The 16,886-nt window shown below is 40.6% G+C and overlaps 1 protein-coding gene across 8 annotated transcripts in view; it reads left to right on the plus strand.

Annotated features, from left to right (window-relative positions):
- Positions 1-1,461: 1,461 nt before the first annotated feature.
- LOC134354888 (uncharacterized) overlaps positions 1,462-16,886 on the plus strand; it is an 87,499-nt gene continuing 72,074 nt past the window's right edge. For all 8 annotated transcript variants that reach the window (XM_063064324.1, XM_063064329.1, XM_063064325.1 and 5 more), the window contains exons 1-4: positions 1,462-1,694; positions 2,573-2,713; positions 13,199-13,295; positions 13,390-13,522. In XM_063064324.1, coding sequence (XP_062920394.1) covers positions 1,664-1,694; positions 2,573-2,713; positions 13,199-13,295; positions 13,390-13,522 — 402 coding nt within the window. In that variant the 5' untranslated portion in view covers positions 1,462-1,663. The remainder of the gene's footprint in view (positions 1,695-2,572; positions 2,714-13,198; positions 13,296-13,389; positions 13,523-16,886) is intronic.

Below are 16,886 nucleotides of genomic sequence, written 5' to 3' on the forward strand. Positions count from 1 at the left end.
GAAGAGGGATGAGGTCCTGAAGTGTGAGTTTCGGGAACTAGGCAGAAGAACAGGACCCCAAGGGTGGCGTTCTCAGGATTGCTGCCAGTGGTACGTGACAGTGATGGTAAGAATTGGAGGAGATGGCAGTTGAATGCGTGGCTGAGGAATTGGTGCAGGGGGCAGGGTTTTAGATGTTTGGATCATTGGGATCTCTTCTGGGGAAGGTGGGACCTGTACAGATTGGATGGGTTGCACCTGAACTCCAGGGGGAGCAATATCCTTGCAGGTAGGTTTGCTAGCATGGTTCGGGAGCGTTTAAACTAATTCGCAAGGGGGATGGGACCCAGAGCGATAGAGTAGTTAAAGAAGTGCATGGAGTAAAGCCAGATCTAACATATAGAGAGGCTTTGAGGAAAGAGAAGCAAAATAAGGGGTGTAAGGACAGTAAGGTAGAAGGGCTGAAATGTGTGTACCTCAATGCAAGAAGCATCAGGAACAAAGGTGATGAACAAAAAGCTTAGGTACATACATGGAATTATGATGTAGTGGCCATTACAGAGACTTGGCTGGCACCAGGGCAGGAATGGATTCTCAATATTCCTGGATTTCAGTGCTTTAAAAGGGATGGGCGGGGGGTGGGAAGGTGAGGAGGGCTGGCATTACTGGTCAGGGTTTAAGGGTCGGCACAACATTGTGATCCGAAGGGCCTGTACTGTGCTGTACTGCTCTATGTTCTATGTTGATCTCAAAATCCTTCCAGAAACCTGCCTCTGTTACAACATATCCAATTTTATTAATGATGAGCAACACACACATAATGCTGGAGTAACTCAGCAGGCCAAACAGCATCTATGCAGACATTCCACCCTGCAAAAACTCATTTCAGGGAGGTAGCACCATCAATTTGCGGGAGACCTCCGGGAGAGGTGGGATGTCTGCAATGGAGTAGCTCCTTAGCAGCTGGCCAGCTAGTTTAAATAACATTAGCTATGCTAATGAACGAATGACACCTGTTAAACTCACCTCAACACATCTTTTACAGACTTCACCCACCATGGGCGATAGAAAAGTCACCGTTGCAAACAGTGCAGTGAGCAACACTGTCATTATTTTGACCCCTATTACGCAAGGGTACACTTTAGTGTAGTCTGGGGTGACGTACGTTTCATTTTTTTTGGAACACTCTGTCATGGCGCGCGCACGCGCGCTCTCTCTCTCTCTCGTGGTCGCTCGCGCGCTCTCGCTTCCTTTCTCGCTCTCTCTCGCGCGCGCGCTCTCTCTTCCTTTCTCGCTCTCTCTCGCTCGCGCGCTCTCGCTTCCTTTCTCGCTCTCTCTCGCTCGCGCGCTCGCTTCCTTTCTCGCTCTCTCTCGCGCGCGCTCTCGCTTCCTTTCTCGCTCTCTCTCGCTCGCGCGCTCTCGCTTCCTTTCTCGCTCTCTCTCGCTCGCGCGCTCTCGCTTCCTTTCTCGCTCTCTCTCGCTCGCGCGCTCTCTCTTCCTTTCTCGCTCTCTCTCGCGCGCGCGCTCTCTTCCTTTTTCGCTCTCTCTCGCTCGCGCGCTCTCTCTTCCTTTCTCGCTCTCTCTCTCGCGCGCGCTCTCTCTTGCTTTCTCTCGCTCGGTCTCAAAAAAATTGATTTCCGTGATATTGTATATAATTTGCGGGCATCAGGGAGCCACTATTAATATGCGGGAGATTCCCGGAACTTCCAGGAGAGGTGGGATGTCTGATCTATGGGGGGGGAAGTACAGCTAACATTTTGGGCTGAGACCCTTCGGAAGGACACTGCTTGAAATATCAACTGTACCTTTTTCCGTAGATGCTGCCTGACCTGCTGAGTTCCTCCAGCATTTTGTGCGTGTTGCTTGGATTTCAGCATCTGCAGATTTTCTCTCGTTTGTGATTTTTATTAATGATGATTTGCATTTTTAATTGCACTTTTCATAATCTGGGAAATAGCTTTCATTGTAGTAATTAGTTAATAACTAGAATTTAATTGTTTTTTGCTATTCTTATAAATATTAACAAATACACTGAGAGTAACTCCTCTCTTAGTCTTTTTGCATCCATCAGAGAAAGCACAAAAAAGTCTCAGTCCAGTGTTTCAATTGTAGGGTGTTGCCTAAAGTTACTGGAGATGAATGACTTCAGAAAGCTGTTTTCATTTGAAGTTACCTCAGGCAAAGGCCTCAAATTTTGCTACCAATGCCTTCCAAATATAAAGGATTCCAGAGGTTCTGCTCTGGAATCATATTGTAATACCTGGACACATAATAATAAATTCTAAACACTGATTATCTACTCTGTATGATTAGGCCTCTGCTTTGTAATTACACGTTAATAATTGAGGTCACTGGTTTACAATTTGCATGGAAAACTGGCAAATCTTAACTTTGTGAAGATATTACGCCTCTGCTTTGCAATTATAAAAACTTGTTAATTATAAAAAACTGAAATTGAAAATTAAATTTTAAATTTTAGTAACTTTAAATAAATAAACCAGATATTCTGTTTTAAAAATGACTTGATATCAGATGCCTTGAGGAATTAAATTTATTTGTGAACATATCCTAAGATTTTAAAATTTTGTTTCAGTAATTAAGGAGAAACTTAGCTGTGGCGTCGTACCTTGTCTGAACCATGGCAAATGCACTGCATATCCATTTAGTAGACTTGGATTCCTGTGTATTTGCCCTCCTGGATTTTATGGAGATCTTTGTCAACATCGCTCAGCAGGTAAGAACTTACATAGCGTTGAATACTATTTGTAATTTCAGGAGTGCCTTCATGTTGATCTCTGTAGTGTGAAAAGATTAGAAATTTATAGGCTGCCTGCTTGAAATTATTTTTCTTGTCTCTATTTGAATCATTTTTTTAAGTTGTTAGAGATTTGAACATGTAGGTCATGATTTTACACAAACTGTGATCATAATATAAAAGAATTCACCTTGCAATTTGAGAGGGAGAAACTAAAGTCAGATGCATCAGTACTACAGTGGAGTGAAGGGAATTACGGAAGCATGAGAGAGGATCTGGCCAAAAAAGAAGTATTCTGCAGGAAGGATGATGCAACCATGGCTGACAAGGGAAGTTAAAGCCAACATGAAAGCAAAATAGCAAAAAGCATATAATAGACCAAAAATTAGTAGGAAGTTAGAGAATTGGGAAACTTTTTTTAAAAAAAAACAACAGAAGGCAACTAAAAAGCCATGGGGGGGGGGAATGAAATATGAAGGTAAGCTAACTAATAACATCAAAGAAGTTACCATAAGTTTTTTTCACACGTATAAAGAGTAAAAGAGAGTTGAAAGTCAATATTGGACCGCTGGAAAATGATGGTGGAAAAGAAGTAATGGGGGGCGGGGCAAGGGAATGCGCACTAACTGAATAAGTATTTTGCACCAATCTTTACTTTGAAGGACACTAGTAGTGTGTCAGAAGTTCGAGAGTGTCAGGGGGCACAGCTGAGTGCAGTTGCTATTACGAGGGAATTGGGAAACTCGAAGGTCTGAAGGCAGGTAAATCACCCGAAGTGATGGTCTACACCCTAGGGTTCTGAAAGAGGTAACAGGAGAGATTGAGGAGGCGTTGGTAATGATCTTTCAAGAATCAATAGATTCTGGCATGGTTCTGGAGGACTGGAAAAATGCAAATGTCACTCCACTCTTCAAGGAGGGAGAATGGCAGAAGAAAGGAAATTATAAACTAGTTAGTCTGACCTCAGTGGTTAGGAAGATGTTGGAGTCGATTGTTAAGGATGTGGTTTCAGGGTCCTTGGAGGTACATGATAAAATAGGCCATAGTCAGCATAGTTTCCTCACGGGAAAATCTTGCCTGACAAATCTGTGGAATTTTTTGAGGAGGATCAGTGGCTGTTGTGTACTTGGATTTTCAAAAGATCTTTGACAAGGTGGCACACATAAGGCTGCTTAACAAGATAAGAGCCCATTATTACAGGAAAGATACTAGCATGAACAGAGCATTAGCTGATTGGCCACAGCCAAAGCATGAGAATAAAGGGAGTCTTTTCTGATTGGCTGCTAGGGACTAATGGTGTTCCACAGGGATCAGTGTTGGAATCACTTCTTTTAGGTGTTGAGGAAGCAGGGAGGCTGCAGAAGGACTTAGACAGATTAGGAGAATGAGCAAAGAAGTGGCAGATGGAATACACTGTTGGGAAGTGTATTGTCATGCACTTTGATGGAAGGAGTAAAAGCATAAGCTATTTTCTAAATGGGGAGAAAATTCGAAAATCCGAGGTGCATAGGGACTTGGGAGTCTGTGCAGGATTCCCTAAAGGTTAATTTGCAGGTTGAGTCAGTGGTGATGAAGGCAGATGCAATGTTAACATTCATTTTGGGAGGACAAGAATATAGTCCTCTCTATAGACTGTTTATAGTCCTAATTAGAAGCCAGTTTTTTTTCCTTAATAAAGGAACCAACTATTTCCCTTCCACAACTACCCTCCTCTGTCTGGCAGAACTGTTTCTTGCCCTCAACAATTTTTCCTTCAGCTCCTCCCACTTTCTTCAGACTCGGGGTAGTCATGGACACCCCTATGGGCCCCAGCTATGCTTGTCTTTTCTTTGGCCTCGTAGAACAGTCCATGTTCCAGGCCTTCCTTGGTAATGTTCCCCAACTCTTTCTTCACTACATTGACAACTGTATTAATGCTGCTTCATGCACCCATTCTGAGCTCGTCAACTTCATCAACTTTGCCTCCAACTTCCATCCTGCTCTTAAATTCACGGTCCATCTCTGACACCTCCCTCCCCTTTCTTGGCCTCTCTATCTCCATCTCTGGAGACAAACTGTTCACTGATATCTTTATAGAACTACTGATTCCCATGGCAATCTTGACTACACCTTTTCCAACCCTGTCTCTTGTAAAAATCCTGTTCCCTTTTTTTCATTTCCCTTGTCTCCACCACACTTGTTTTCAGGATGCAGCTTTCTTTTCCATGACATCAGAGCTGTCCTCCTCCTTCAAAGAATGGGGTTTACCTTCCTCCACCATTGATGCTGCCCTCATCTGCATCTCCCCCATTTCCCAAATACCCGTGCTCACCCCATCTTCCTGCCACCTTAACAGTGATTGGGTTCCTCTACCACCCCACCCACATCCAACACATCATTCTCTGCAACTTTCGCCATCTCCAAAGGGATCTTACCACCAAACATATCCTAACCTTCCTCCCTCCCTCTGCTTTCCGCAGGGATCACTCCCTCCATGATTTCCTTGTCCATTTTTTCCTCTCCACTAATCTCTCTCCCAGTACTTATCCCTGCAAGCAGCCTAAGTGGCACACCTGCCCATTCACCTCTTCCCTCACCTCCATTCAAGGCCCCAATCGGTCCTTCCAGGTGAGGCAACACATCACCTTCAAATCTGCTGGGGCCATCTATTGTATTCGGTGCTCCCAGTGCGGCCTACTCTACATTGGTGAGACCTGTCGTAAATTGGGGGACCGCTTTGTTGCGCACCTCCATCCGCCAAAAGCAGAACTTGCTGGTGGCCAAATATTTTATTTGATTCTCATCCCCATTCTGACACCCTCTTGAGCCAAGATGAGGTCACACTGAGTGGAGGAGCAACACCTTATATTCTGAGTAGCTTCCAACCTGATTGCATGAATATTGATTTCTCTTTCAGGTAAGAACAATTTTCCCTCCTCCACTCCTCTTCTATTCCCCACTCTGGCCTTTTGCCTCTTCTCGCCTGCCTGTCACCTCCCCCTAGCACCCCTCCTCCTTCCCTTTCTCCTATGTTCCACTCTCTTCTCCTATCTGATTCCTTCCCCTCCAGTCCTTTACTTTCCTACCCACCTAACTTCACCTATCCTCCTTTCCCTCACCCCACTTTGTTATTCTGTTGTCTTCCTCCTTCATTTCCAGTCCTGAAGAAGTGTGTTGGCTGGAAACATAGACTGTTTATTCTTTTCCATAGATGCTGCCCGACCTGCTAAGTTCTTACAACATTTTGTATGTATTACCTAGAATATAAAAGCAAGGATGTGATGCTAAGGTTTTATAAAGCACTGGTGAGGCCTCATTTGGAATATTATGAGCAGTTTTTGGGCACCTTATTTAAGAAATGATGTGCTGACATTGGAGGGAGTTTAGAGGAGGTTCACGAGAATGATACTGGGAACGAAAGGCTTATCATAGGAGGAACAATTGATGGCTCTGGGCCTTTGCTTGCTGGAATTCAGAAGAATGGTGGGGGGTCCTCATTGAAGCCTATCAAATATTGAAAGGCCTAGATAGAGTGGATATGGAGAGGATGATTCTAGGACCAGAGGACACAGGCTCAAAATAAAGGGAACCCATTTAGAACAAAGATGAGGAGGAATTTCTTTAGCCAGAGTACATTGGATCTGTGGAATTCATTGCCACAGGTGGCTGTGGAGGCCAGGTCATTGGGTCTATCTAAGGTGGAGGTTGATAGTTTCTTGATTAGTCAGGGTGTAAAAGGATACAGGGAGAAGACAGGAGAATGGTGTTGAGAAGGAAATGGATGAGCTTTGATGAAATGGCAGAAATGGGCTGGATGGCCTTTTTCTGTTCCTATGTCTTATGACCTTGTGGTTCAGCAAAGACTGAGAGGCTAGAAGATTATAGCCATGCAAATTCATAGAGCTCTCAAAAACGTAGAAAATGGAAGCCCGAGTAAGTAATGCAGCCCCCTATGCCATTCACAATCTTGATCCCTTTACTATCTAATAACATCATTCTCACAACATACAGCTTCAGTGTAGTCTTACAAACAGGCTACCTTGTTGCCTATCATTCAGAAATGAATATCATAGTCCCAAGACGTTGAGTCCCAATAGCAATTTTAATATGAGCCGAAGCAAGGAAACCGCTGTGGTTTTCTTGGCAAGAAGACTGTATTAAGTTTCAAGTTTCCTGCATAGGATCAAGTGAAGGCATGCCACTAGGGATCTCATCAAAAAATTTTGGGTCTCCCACCCTTTCCTCATGTATCAGCTTCTCAGAAACTGCTTCTTCTCCTCCTCCTTTGAGTGACCATAATTTTTTTTCTCCAGAAATCAACAGCCACTTAGAATGGAGAAAATATAGCATATTAATAAAAATCAGGATGTGCCTGGTTCTTTATCAATGAAAGCCTTAAGAGCTTTTTGCTTGTCTTACCTTGTCTAATAAACCATAATTCCAATTTACTTTTCTCTTTTTTAATTTAAAAAGAGCATATATACCAAGTTTGTACAAATGAGGAGAATTATCTCAAATATATATATCAATAACAATACATAAAGGTGAAATAAACATTATCAAAATCATGTATAGTAATAATCTGATAAAGAATATATAATAAGGAAAAAGATAATTAATTCTCCTCCTATCCATTCATGAAGGGAAAAAAAGACTGAGTGATTGACCACATTTTAGACAGGGCTATTCTGTGCCGTGTATTCAGTATAATTTGGATAAGACGCTTGATGCTAAATATAAATGGTGTCCTTCAGCATGAAGTTCATTCCCAGTACAGAGCTTCTCAAGCCAGATTTAAACACCTGGGCAGGAGCGGAGAGTGGCGACATGCTTAGGCCACAGTGAAAGTGAAATTGCAGCTACATAGTACAGAAGTAGTTAACTGTTGGTTGCTCTCTGGGATATTTTCAGTAAGCTAACATTGGATATTGGACCTCTCAGTATTAGCTTTTTTTATTCATTTACAGGACGTGGGAAGGACAGCTTTTATCCCTAATTGTGCTTGGGCAGGTGAGGAGCTGGCTTCAGCTTCTGCAGTCCCTCTGGTGAAGTTTACCAGTGGTTTAGGCTTGCAAGTCCAGGGTTTAGACCAGTGCTGATGAAGGAAAAATAAAAATAAAACATTCCCAGCTCAGGATTGTTCGCAGTTGAAGAGGTAGCTGGAGGTGGTGGAATATCATGCTCATGATACCCAAGTAGTTGAAGCTGAGATTTCTGGAGAAGCCATCACTGAGACTTTGAATAACTTGAGCCCATTTTGCAGCAATGGTAGATTGCTGGCCGAGGGAATGAAACTTCAGAGTGAAGGGTGGAATGCCATCCATAGGATAACATAGCATGGAGTCCCAAATCTAACTCAAACTACCCTATTCATATTTTTTTATACTGAAGTTCAACCCCTATCCCATGATTTTTAAATATCCTGTCTCCCACACACTGTATTATCAGGCAAATTTTGATCTTAGATTATTCTGAATGAATTGAGCTAGTTTTGAAATGTAAAGTTGAGGATACTGAACCTGAAGAAGGAACTAGGCAAAGGAAAACTGGAAAATATTGCCCTTAAATCTACTTGTGGCTCAGATTTTATAGTTTTGAAAAATTCTTGAACTACAATTTATTTTCTTCTTTCTCAGATGAGAAGGAAAACACAAAATTCAGGATGTAATATCCTACTCTCAAATGAATTCTGAGGTTTACTTTAAACGATGAATGTTATTGTAATTTAAATAACAGGCTTATTTCAGGAAGCTCTTCAAACAGGACGCAGTAGGGTTCAGGAAGTGGTAGATATCAATGCCAGAAGTATTGCTTGTTGAAAGTTGATGCAATTCAGGAAGAATTTAAAAATCTTGCATGACTTGTGACTTCATCTTCAGGCACGATGCCACATCAGTGGCACCTCTAAACACGTTTCATTGAGAACATTCCAATTTTATAGCTAGTTGTAAACTCTTTCAGTCAGGAATTGCGCAAGATATTAATGGATGGCTTTTTCAGCCAAGCACACAGCAATTCTGCACTCTTGACACACAATTCAGAGCTTGCACACGGTGGCAACGATGAAAGACACATTACTTGAACATTTTGCTAAGCGCATTTGTTTTTTTTGCATCAACTAGCAGCTAAAAACTAGAGGGGATAAACGTGGTCTGTTAGCCTGAGCCCTCATGGAGGGGTGTTACCATCACAGGGACAAGCTTCACCAAGACAAAGTCTGCTGACGATGCTAAAGCAATTAATGTGGGTTTCAGCACAGCTAATCATCATCTTCCCATTTCATCCTTGTCTCATTCCTCAATTTTTAATTTTAATTAGTGTGGTAGGGTTTATTGCATCAAACTTTCTGTGTTCTTTCCTTTCCTCTTGTTGCAACTTGAGCTTTATAGAGCAAACTTCCTCAGACAGTGGAGGAAGTGCAAAAACATACTGTCACTCATTCACACATGATATGCTACCAACTCAGATGCAGATGTTCACAGATCTTAAAGACTGATTTAAAGTTCGAAGTAAGTATGTCACCATATACAAACCTGAGATCTGTTTTCTTGCTGACATTCACAGAACATATTAGAATCAATGAAAGACTGCACCCATCAGGACAGACAAATAACCAATGTGCAAAAGACAGCAAACTGTGCAAGTACAAAGAAAAGAAAGAAATAATAATAAATAAATAATGAATATCAAGAACATGAGATGAAGAGTCCTTGAAAGTGAGGCAATAAGTTATGGGAACAGTTCAGTTGAGTGAAGTTACCCCCATTGGTTCAAGAGCCAGATGGTTGAGGGGCATTAACTGTTCCTGAACTTGGTGGTGTGTGTCCTGAGGCTCTGTATCTTCGTCTTGAAGAGAGTATGGTCTGGGTGGTGGGGGTCCATGATGATGGATGCTGCTTTCCTGCAACAGCGCCCCTTATTGATGTGCTCAATAATATCCATTACTTGTTTTAGGACTTTAGTTGTTTCCATACCAGGCCATAATGCAACAAGTCAATATACTCTCTACCACACATCGATAAGAAGTTTGTCGAAGTTTTAGATGTCATGCTGAATCTTCACAAAGTTCTAAGGAAGTAGAGGCACTGCCATGTTTTCTTTGTGCTGGGCCCAGGACAGTCCTCTAAATGAAATGAATCAATAGATCTGTACAGATGGAGACACAGGAATTAAGCTCATAAGGGCTCAGAGAAAGGAATGACAAATGAAAAGATAACATGGTGCCAATTTCCTGGAGAACGAGTTTGCACACTTATTTACAGAAGGATTCGATGGGCTTGGTTACAGAAGAATACCCAATTTTTTGATATTCTGCATACTTGCTAGAAAGCCTGCTGTCAGTATGAAGGAGTTAGAAAGGAACTCAGACCAATTTGACACAAGGCTTTTCTCAGAGATAAAAATAGGCCCTTTCTAGGATGGTTTAGTTATTTACCTCATCAGCATTTATTGATCTAAGCATGATGCAGCTCCTGATGCCTAAACCTTCATTACAGCACGAACAATTCCATCAAAGACCTGACATCTGAAGTAGAGGTTCAGGCTTCATATGCATCATAGCATTAAATCACTGTTCTCAACGGATTGCTAAGGCATCACCTTGTCAAAGAGCCAGTGGTTCCATGAAATACAAAATTGTGCTCTGTTTTGTGACAAAATGCCAGCTCCCAACATTGATTTCTGCTAAGGATCTCTCCAAAGACCCACTTGGGTCACTGGAGATTGGAGGAAGCAGTACTACCTATGATGTCACTGTCCTGCCCTGGAGATCAGCCAAAAAGTGATGCCTGTTTATATCCTCATTCCTCTTGCTTTTGGTACTTTGAAACTCCGTATCATCTGAATCTAAATCAGGTTTGTTATCACTGGCATGAGTTGTGAAATTTGTTAACCTAACAGCAGTAGTTCAATGCAACAAATAGTATAGAAGAAAAAGTAAATAAATAAGTAATTCAAATGCAGTATATGTATATGGAATAGATTCAAAATCATGCAAAAACAGAAATAATATATATTTAAAAAGTGAGGTAGTGTTCACGTGTTCAATGTCCATTTAGGAATCGGATGGCAGAGGGGAACAAACTGTTCCTGAATCACTGAGTGTGTGTCTTCAGGCTTTTGTACTTCCTACCTGATGGTAACAGTGAGAAAAGGGCATGTCCTGGGTGCTGGGGGTCCTTAATAATGGACACTGACTTTCTGAGACATCGCTCCTTGAGGACGTCCTGGGTACTTTGTAGGCTGGTACCCAAGATAGAGCTGACTAAATTTTCAATCCTCTGCAGCTTTTTTCAGTCCTGTGCAGTAGCACCACCCCCCCATACCAAACAGTCATGCAGCCTGTCGGAATGCTCTCCACAGTACATCTTTAGAAGTTTTTGAGTGTTTTTGTTGACATACCAAATCTCTTCAAACTCCTAATAAAGTATAGCCACTGTCTTGCCTTCTTTATAGCTGTACCAAGATGATGGGACCAGGTTAGATCCTCAGAGATCTTGACACCTAGGAACTTGAAACTGCTCACTCTCTCCACTTCTGATCCCTGTAAGGATTGGTATTTGTTCCTTCATCTTACCCTTCCGGAAGTCCACAATCAGTTCTTTTGTCTTACTGACGTTGAGTACCAGGTTGTTGCTGCAACACCACTCCACTAGTTGGTATATCTCGCACCTCTACGCCCTCTTGTCTCCATCTGAGATTCTACCAACAATGGTTGTATTGTCAGCAAATTTATTGATGGTATTTGTAGCTATGCCTAGCCACACAGTCATGTGTATATAGGGAGTAGAGCAGTGGGCTAAGCACATACCCCTGAGGTGCACCAGTGTTGATCGTCAACGAGGAGGCGATATTATCACCAATCTGCACAGATTGTGGTCTTCTGGTTAGGAAGTTGAGAATCCATTTGCAGAAGGAGGAAATGTAACTTATCAATCAGGATGCTTGCCATCTAAGCAAATCCTTGTTCACTGTGTCAGCTTATCTGTAAAAAGGGAATGAGTCATGCTGCTTCTTGTGATGAAAACTTCCATTACAGTTCAAAGTCAAAGTTCTGAGTAAATTTCTTATCAAAGTACATGTATATGCCTCGAGGTGCATTTTCTTGTGAGCATTCACAGTAAATACAAAGAATCACAATGGAATCAATGAAGAACTGCACACAACAAAGACAGTCAAACAACCAATGTGCAAAAGGCAAACTGTGCAATCCAAAAAAGGAAAAAATTAATTAATATTGAGAAGTTGAGTTGGAGAGTCCTTGAAGGTAATTCCACTGGTTGTGGAATCAGTTTACTGTTGGGGTGAGTTCAGTCTGGTTCATGAACCTATTGTTTAGGGGTAATCACTGTTCCTGAAGCTGGTGGTGTGGGACCTGAGACTCTTACACCCTCTATATGCAGCATCAAATTGCAAATTGCAAGATCTTGCTTATGATTTCCAACTCCAGGTGTTTAAAAATCTGGGCTTGTACTTAACCATTGTTCCATGTGGATTGTCATAATCGACCTATTTGATATCCTGTGAGCAGATATTAGGTAAGCACACTAATTATAGTCTCACAAGAATATTTGGCACACTTCTTGTCAGGAGAGGGTGGATGCACACGTCTAAATTTTCAATCTTTAATTGGCCAACTGGCATCTTAAGTGAACATTCACAAAAGCTTAATTTCTCCCCAACGATTATATGTGGACAAAGGCAATATAGGTTTATGCTGAGCAGCATGCATTGTATAAATTTAAATTTGAAATGTAGTGCAAAATTTTGTTCTAAGTAATACAATGAAATAGTGTCTCTCGGCTCCAGTGAACCAGGCTCTATCCAGATCTGCTATCTTGACTGAGCACACAGATTTCCCCTGGGTGCTTCTATTTCCTCCCATATTCTAAAATATGTGGGGCAATAGATCTTTTGGCCACTGTAAACTGCCTCAAGTAGGTGAGTGGTAGAATGTGGGTGGATAAATATACTGTAAATGGAAAGATATCAAGAAATGTGAAGGAATGGAGTGACCTTGGAATGTATATCCATAAGTCCTTGAAGGTGAGAGGATAGGTTGATAAGCTGGGTAATGAATGTATGGAGTGTGTTTCTTTAGTAATTGAGACACACAGCATAAGATTTGTGCGTATGATGATTAGGCCATGGTTTGATTTTTATTTACAATTCTGGTCACATTACAGGAAAAATGTGATTGAAATGAGGGCAATGTTGGGTGGCTCTTTAAGCTGACGTACAGCATGGAACGAAAAACCTTGTAATCTGTCGTAATACTGTGGTTCTATGAATGTAAAATTTTATTATAAACAAACAGAAGAAGCACACACAAATACTCCAGGAATTTTATTTGCTCAATACTTTTTTGGAGCATTTTGCAGAACTCTGTTCCATAAGATTTATTGAATAGGTTAGAATAAAAAATGTTCATGGTATGTGGAAGGGCAGTCTTGATGTGTTTTCATAGCTATGACTTGTATTTTGCAGAGCCATTTACCGTTATTTCACTTATTGGAGTCATTGCGATACCAATTCTCATCCTTGCTTTGTGCTTTGCCATCTGCTGCATTTGCAACAGGGAAAGGTACGAGATAATTCCCAGTATTGTAAATTTTGTGCTATGTGAATCACTGGAAATGTATATGGGATGAATAATATTCTCATTGTCAACCCTCCAGATTGCACCATCAAGCTTTCAAAAAAAACTTTAAGATTTGTTTAAATCCATCACCAGCTACTTGTAAATCAAAGTCTCCACGATTTCCCTGTCCACGGACACGAACTCCTTGTCCACGGACTAGCACATATCAGGTAGGGAATACAAGAAATATTTCCTTAGATGTATAAGAAATATTTTAAATTACTTTTAATGTAGAAATATCCGTTATCATTTATATTCATTGACCTTGGAAAAAGAAAATGCAGTATTAATTTCCCGGAGACCTGGTGTTTTGCCATTTGTGTCATGGTTTTATTAGTTGCAATTTGAGTCTGTGTGCCAATAGAAATGTATAAATCATTTTTGTTAGTGCTGTAGTATCATTGACCACAATGTGATTTTCTTAGTATCCATTGGAATTCATTAGCTCTTTTTAAAAAAAAATTGAAATCCAAATTAATTTTATATATTAAAAATAGAGATCTGATCTGGTCTTTAATTTCTGGAGCATAAAACTTACTTCAGGTTAACCTAAATGGGTAAGGTTGATGAACAGAGCATGGATCAGCACGTGGAATTATAACACTGTGGCTAATTGGCCATTAGTGAGACTTGGGGCTTCTTAACCAGGGCCTTGTATCCCTTGAAAACCAAAGTCCCTCAACATGTTTGCCTTGCCTTTTATTCTGACAGGAACATACAAACTCTGTGCTCTCAAAAGTACAAGTACCTATCCTCCTTCATAATTATCTTGAAACTAATGGAATTATGATCACTAGATCCAAAGTGTTCCCCTACATACACATCTGTCACCTGCCCTGTTTCGTTCCCGAATCAGAGAACCAGTGTTGCTGTCTTCTCTAGTTAGGACTTCTATACAGTATATTGATTAAGGAAACTGTCCTGTACATGTTGGAAAAACTCTGTGCCATCCAGCCCTTTTACTGTATGGGAGTCCCAGTCAATATGTAGGAAGTTAAAATCACCTACTATAACAACATTTTTTAAATTGCAACAGTCTGCCATCTCTCTACAAATATTCTCCCCTAAAATATAATCCAATTAACATGGTAATCCCTTTCTTATTCCTTCAGCTCTCCCCATATAGGCTCAGTAGATGAGTTCTCCAGCTTGTCCTGTCTGAGCACTGCTTTGACATTCTTCCTGACTAGTGATGCCACCCTTCCCCCTCTAACCCTATCATGTCCTCAACAATGGAACCTAAGAACCTTCAATGGGACAAGGCAGAATAATAGTTTGGTGCAGACTGCATTGGCTAAAGGGCTTGTTTTTGTGCTGTGACTCAATGACTCTATAATAGAATTCGTTAAAAGCTTTTGAAGAAAACCATTTCAGAGTAGTTCCTCTTTATTTACTGCAGCCAATACTCCCTGTGACATGGTGATACAAAATATTTCAGATCTTGCACCAACTTTGAAATCTAGCTTTTGCAACTGGTACAATTTCTGCAAGGTTGTATGTTCTCATTAACCTTGCATTTTATTGGCTTGCTTCTCATATTTTTATTAGACTAAGATGCGCTTAAGAATATAATTTATTTTATATTATATCAGATGATGTAATAAAGGAAACTAAAAATGTTTTGTGTGTAACTGTTAAATGTGAAGAATGTGCCATTTTCAACAGAATTAGCTGTAGTCTCACCTGAGTCAGGAGTCTATTGATTCAAGTGATATTCCAGGTTGTGAATGCAGAAGTCGAGGCTGTAAGTTGTTAGATAAAAGATCCCTTAATCTCCCCTAGATGGATGCTGTAAGTTCCATAAACCTAGTTCACAGACTAGTAGGAGAGTTCAACTTACTGTTTTTGTCAATATTTATCCTTCAGTCAGCATCACCAAAAACAATTACTTCATTATCATTAGGTTTCTCTTTCTGGAAACATTCTGTGCACAAACGATCACAATTTACATAATAAAATGGTAATTTTACATAAATTACATTGGCTATTGAAAGCTTTGAGGTTGTGAGATCCAGTGCAGTTCTATTTCAAAATTTCCACCCAATTATTTTTCATATCATTGTCCTTCAATTCAATAACATTGATAGTATGAGATGATAAGTATTTTTAGTATGAATTTGAACACTCCAGTTATATTTTCAATTATAAATGGGCAATAATTGCTTTATCTAGCTGTAACATTGTTGTTTTAGGTATGCCTGTTCCTACTTCATTAATCTTCATTCTTGTATTACGAGTTTTAAATAATTTTGTTAACATCTAAACTGGGAATTCTCTTCCTTAACTCCAGATCTTCACCCTTCAGATACTTTTTGTAGCCTGGTCATTTTGCTGTATCCATAAGCAATTTGCTAAAAATTCTCACTCTGCTTAGTGATTTTGAAGTTTTAACAATTTAAATTTTTCAACTGCACATCTTTTGGCTTTATAATATTTTTGTTTTGGTGTTCCTATCATTCGATGAGCTAAAATTATTTTTGTAACTAACATTTTCAGTAATGATTTAACTTTATGAATTAAATATTATGGAGACAGTCCAAAATTATCATGAAATGTCTGATGAATAATTTGCCATGGTTCAATCTAGCCCAAACATGAATAAATATTTGCTGCTGCTTTTAGCCCTCCTGCCTGTGATTCTTCATTTTGTAGCATTGTCCTGGGTTTTTTGGATAAAAATATTATTTTTTCAAACTTACAATAAATGTATGTGGATACAGACAACTTTGCAATTTTGTCAGTATCTTAAAGTGAGAATACCCATATAGTCCACATTTCTGACATTGATTTTATGGTGCACTCATAGGACAGATTGAACCTCAGCAGGACTGGCCCAATGTTATTTGCTTTGCAAGTGTCTGCCACATGGTGGCACTATCTGTTTCTAGATGTATTTCTTCAGATTCAGACTTCAAAATGTTTTGCATATTAATAATAATGACCTCAAGCCCATCATTTACCAGACCAATTATTACCACATCTCCACCCCAGTAACTTTAGCTCCTTCTCCACATGGAGCTCAGCTGGACAATTGTGGCAAGTCGGAATTTGTTTATGTGACACTGAGAGGCAGCAAGAACCAGCAAATAGTAATGAAAATTGAGTGCAAATGCTGCTACCTGTTTCCAGTAGCGGTGAAACTCATGAAAGATGATGTTGATATTTACTCCTGTAACAGAAATGTTAGTGGGAAGAGATAGGCCGTGAACTCATCTTGGCCTTTTTGCTCATCCCCTTTTCACTTGGAGAGCACCTCACTACTACTACTACCTCAAAAACACAAAATAATCTGCAGATGCTGGGGTCAAGGCAACACTCACAACACGCTGGAGGAACTTAGCTGGTCGGGCAGCATCCGTGGAAAATAACAGTCAACATTTCGGGCCTGAACCCTTCATCAGGACTGAAGAGGGAGGGGGCAGAGGCCCTATAAAGAAGGTGGGAGGAGGGTGGGAAGGAGAAGGAGAACCTACCAGCCTTCTCCTTCCCACCCTCCCCCCACCTTCTTTATAGGGCCTCTGCCCCTTCCCTCTT

This window comes from Mobula hypostoma, chromosome 12, assembly GCF_963921235.1.
Source record: "Mobula hypostoma chromosome 12, sMobHyp1.1, whole genome shotgun sequence".
Lineage (NCBI taxonomy): Eukaryota > Metazoa > Chordata > Chondrichthyes > Myliobatiformes > Myliobatidae > Mobula > Mobula hypostoma.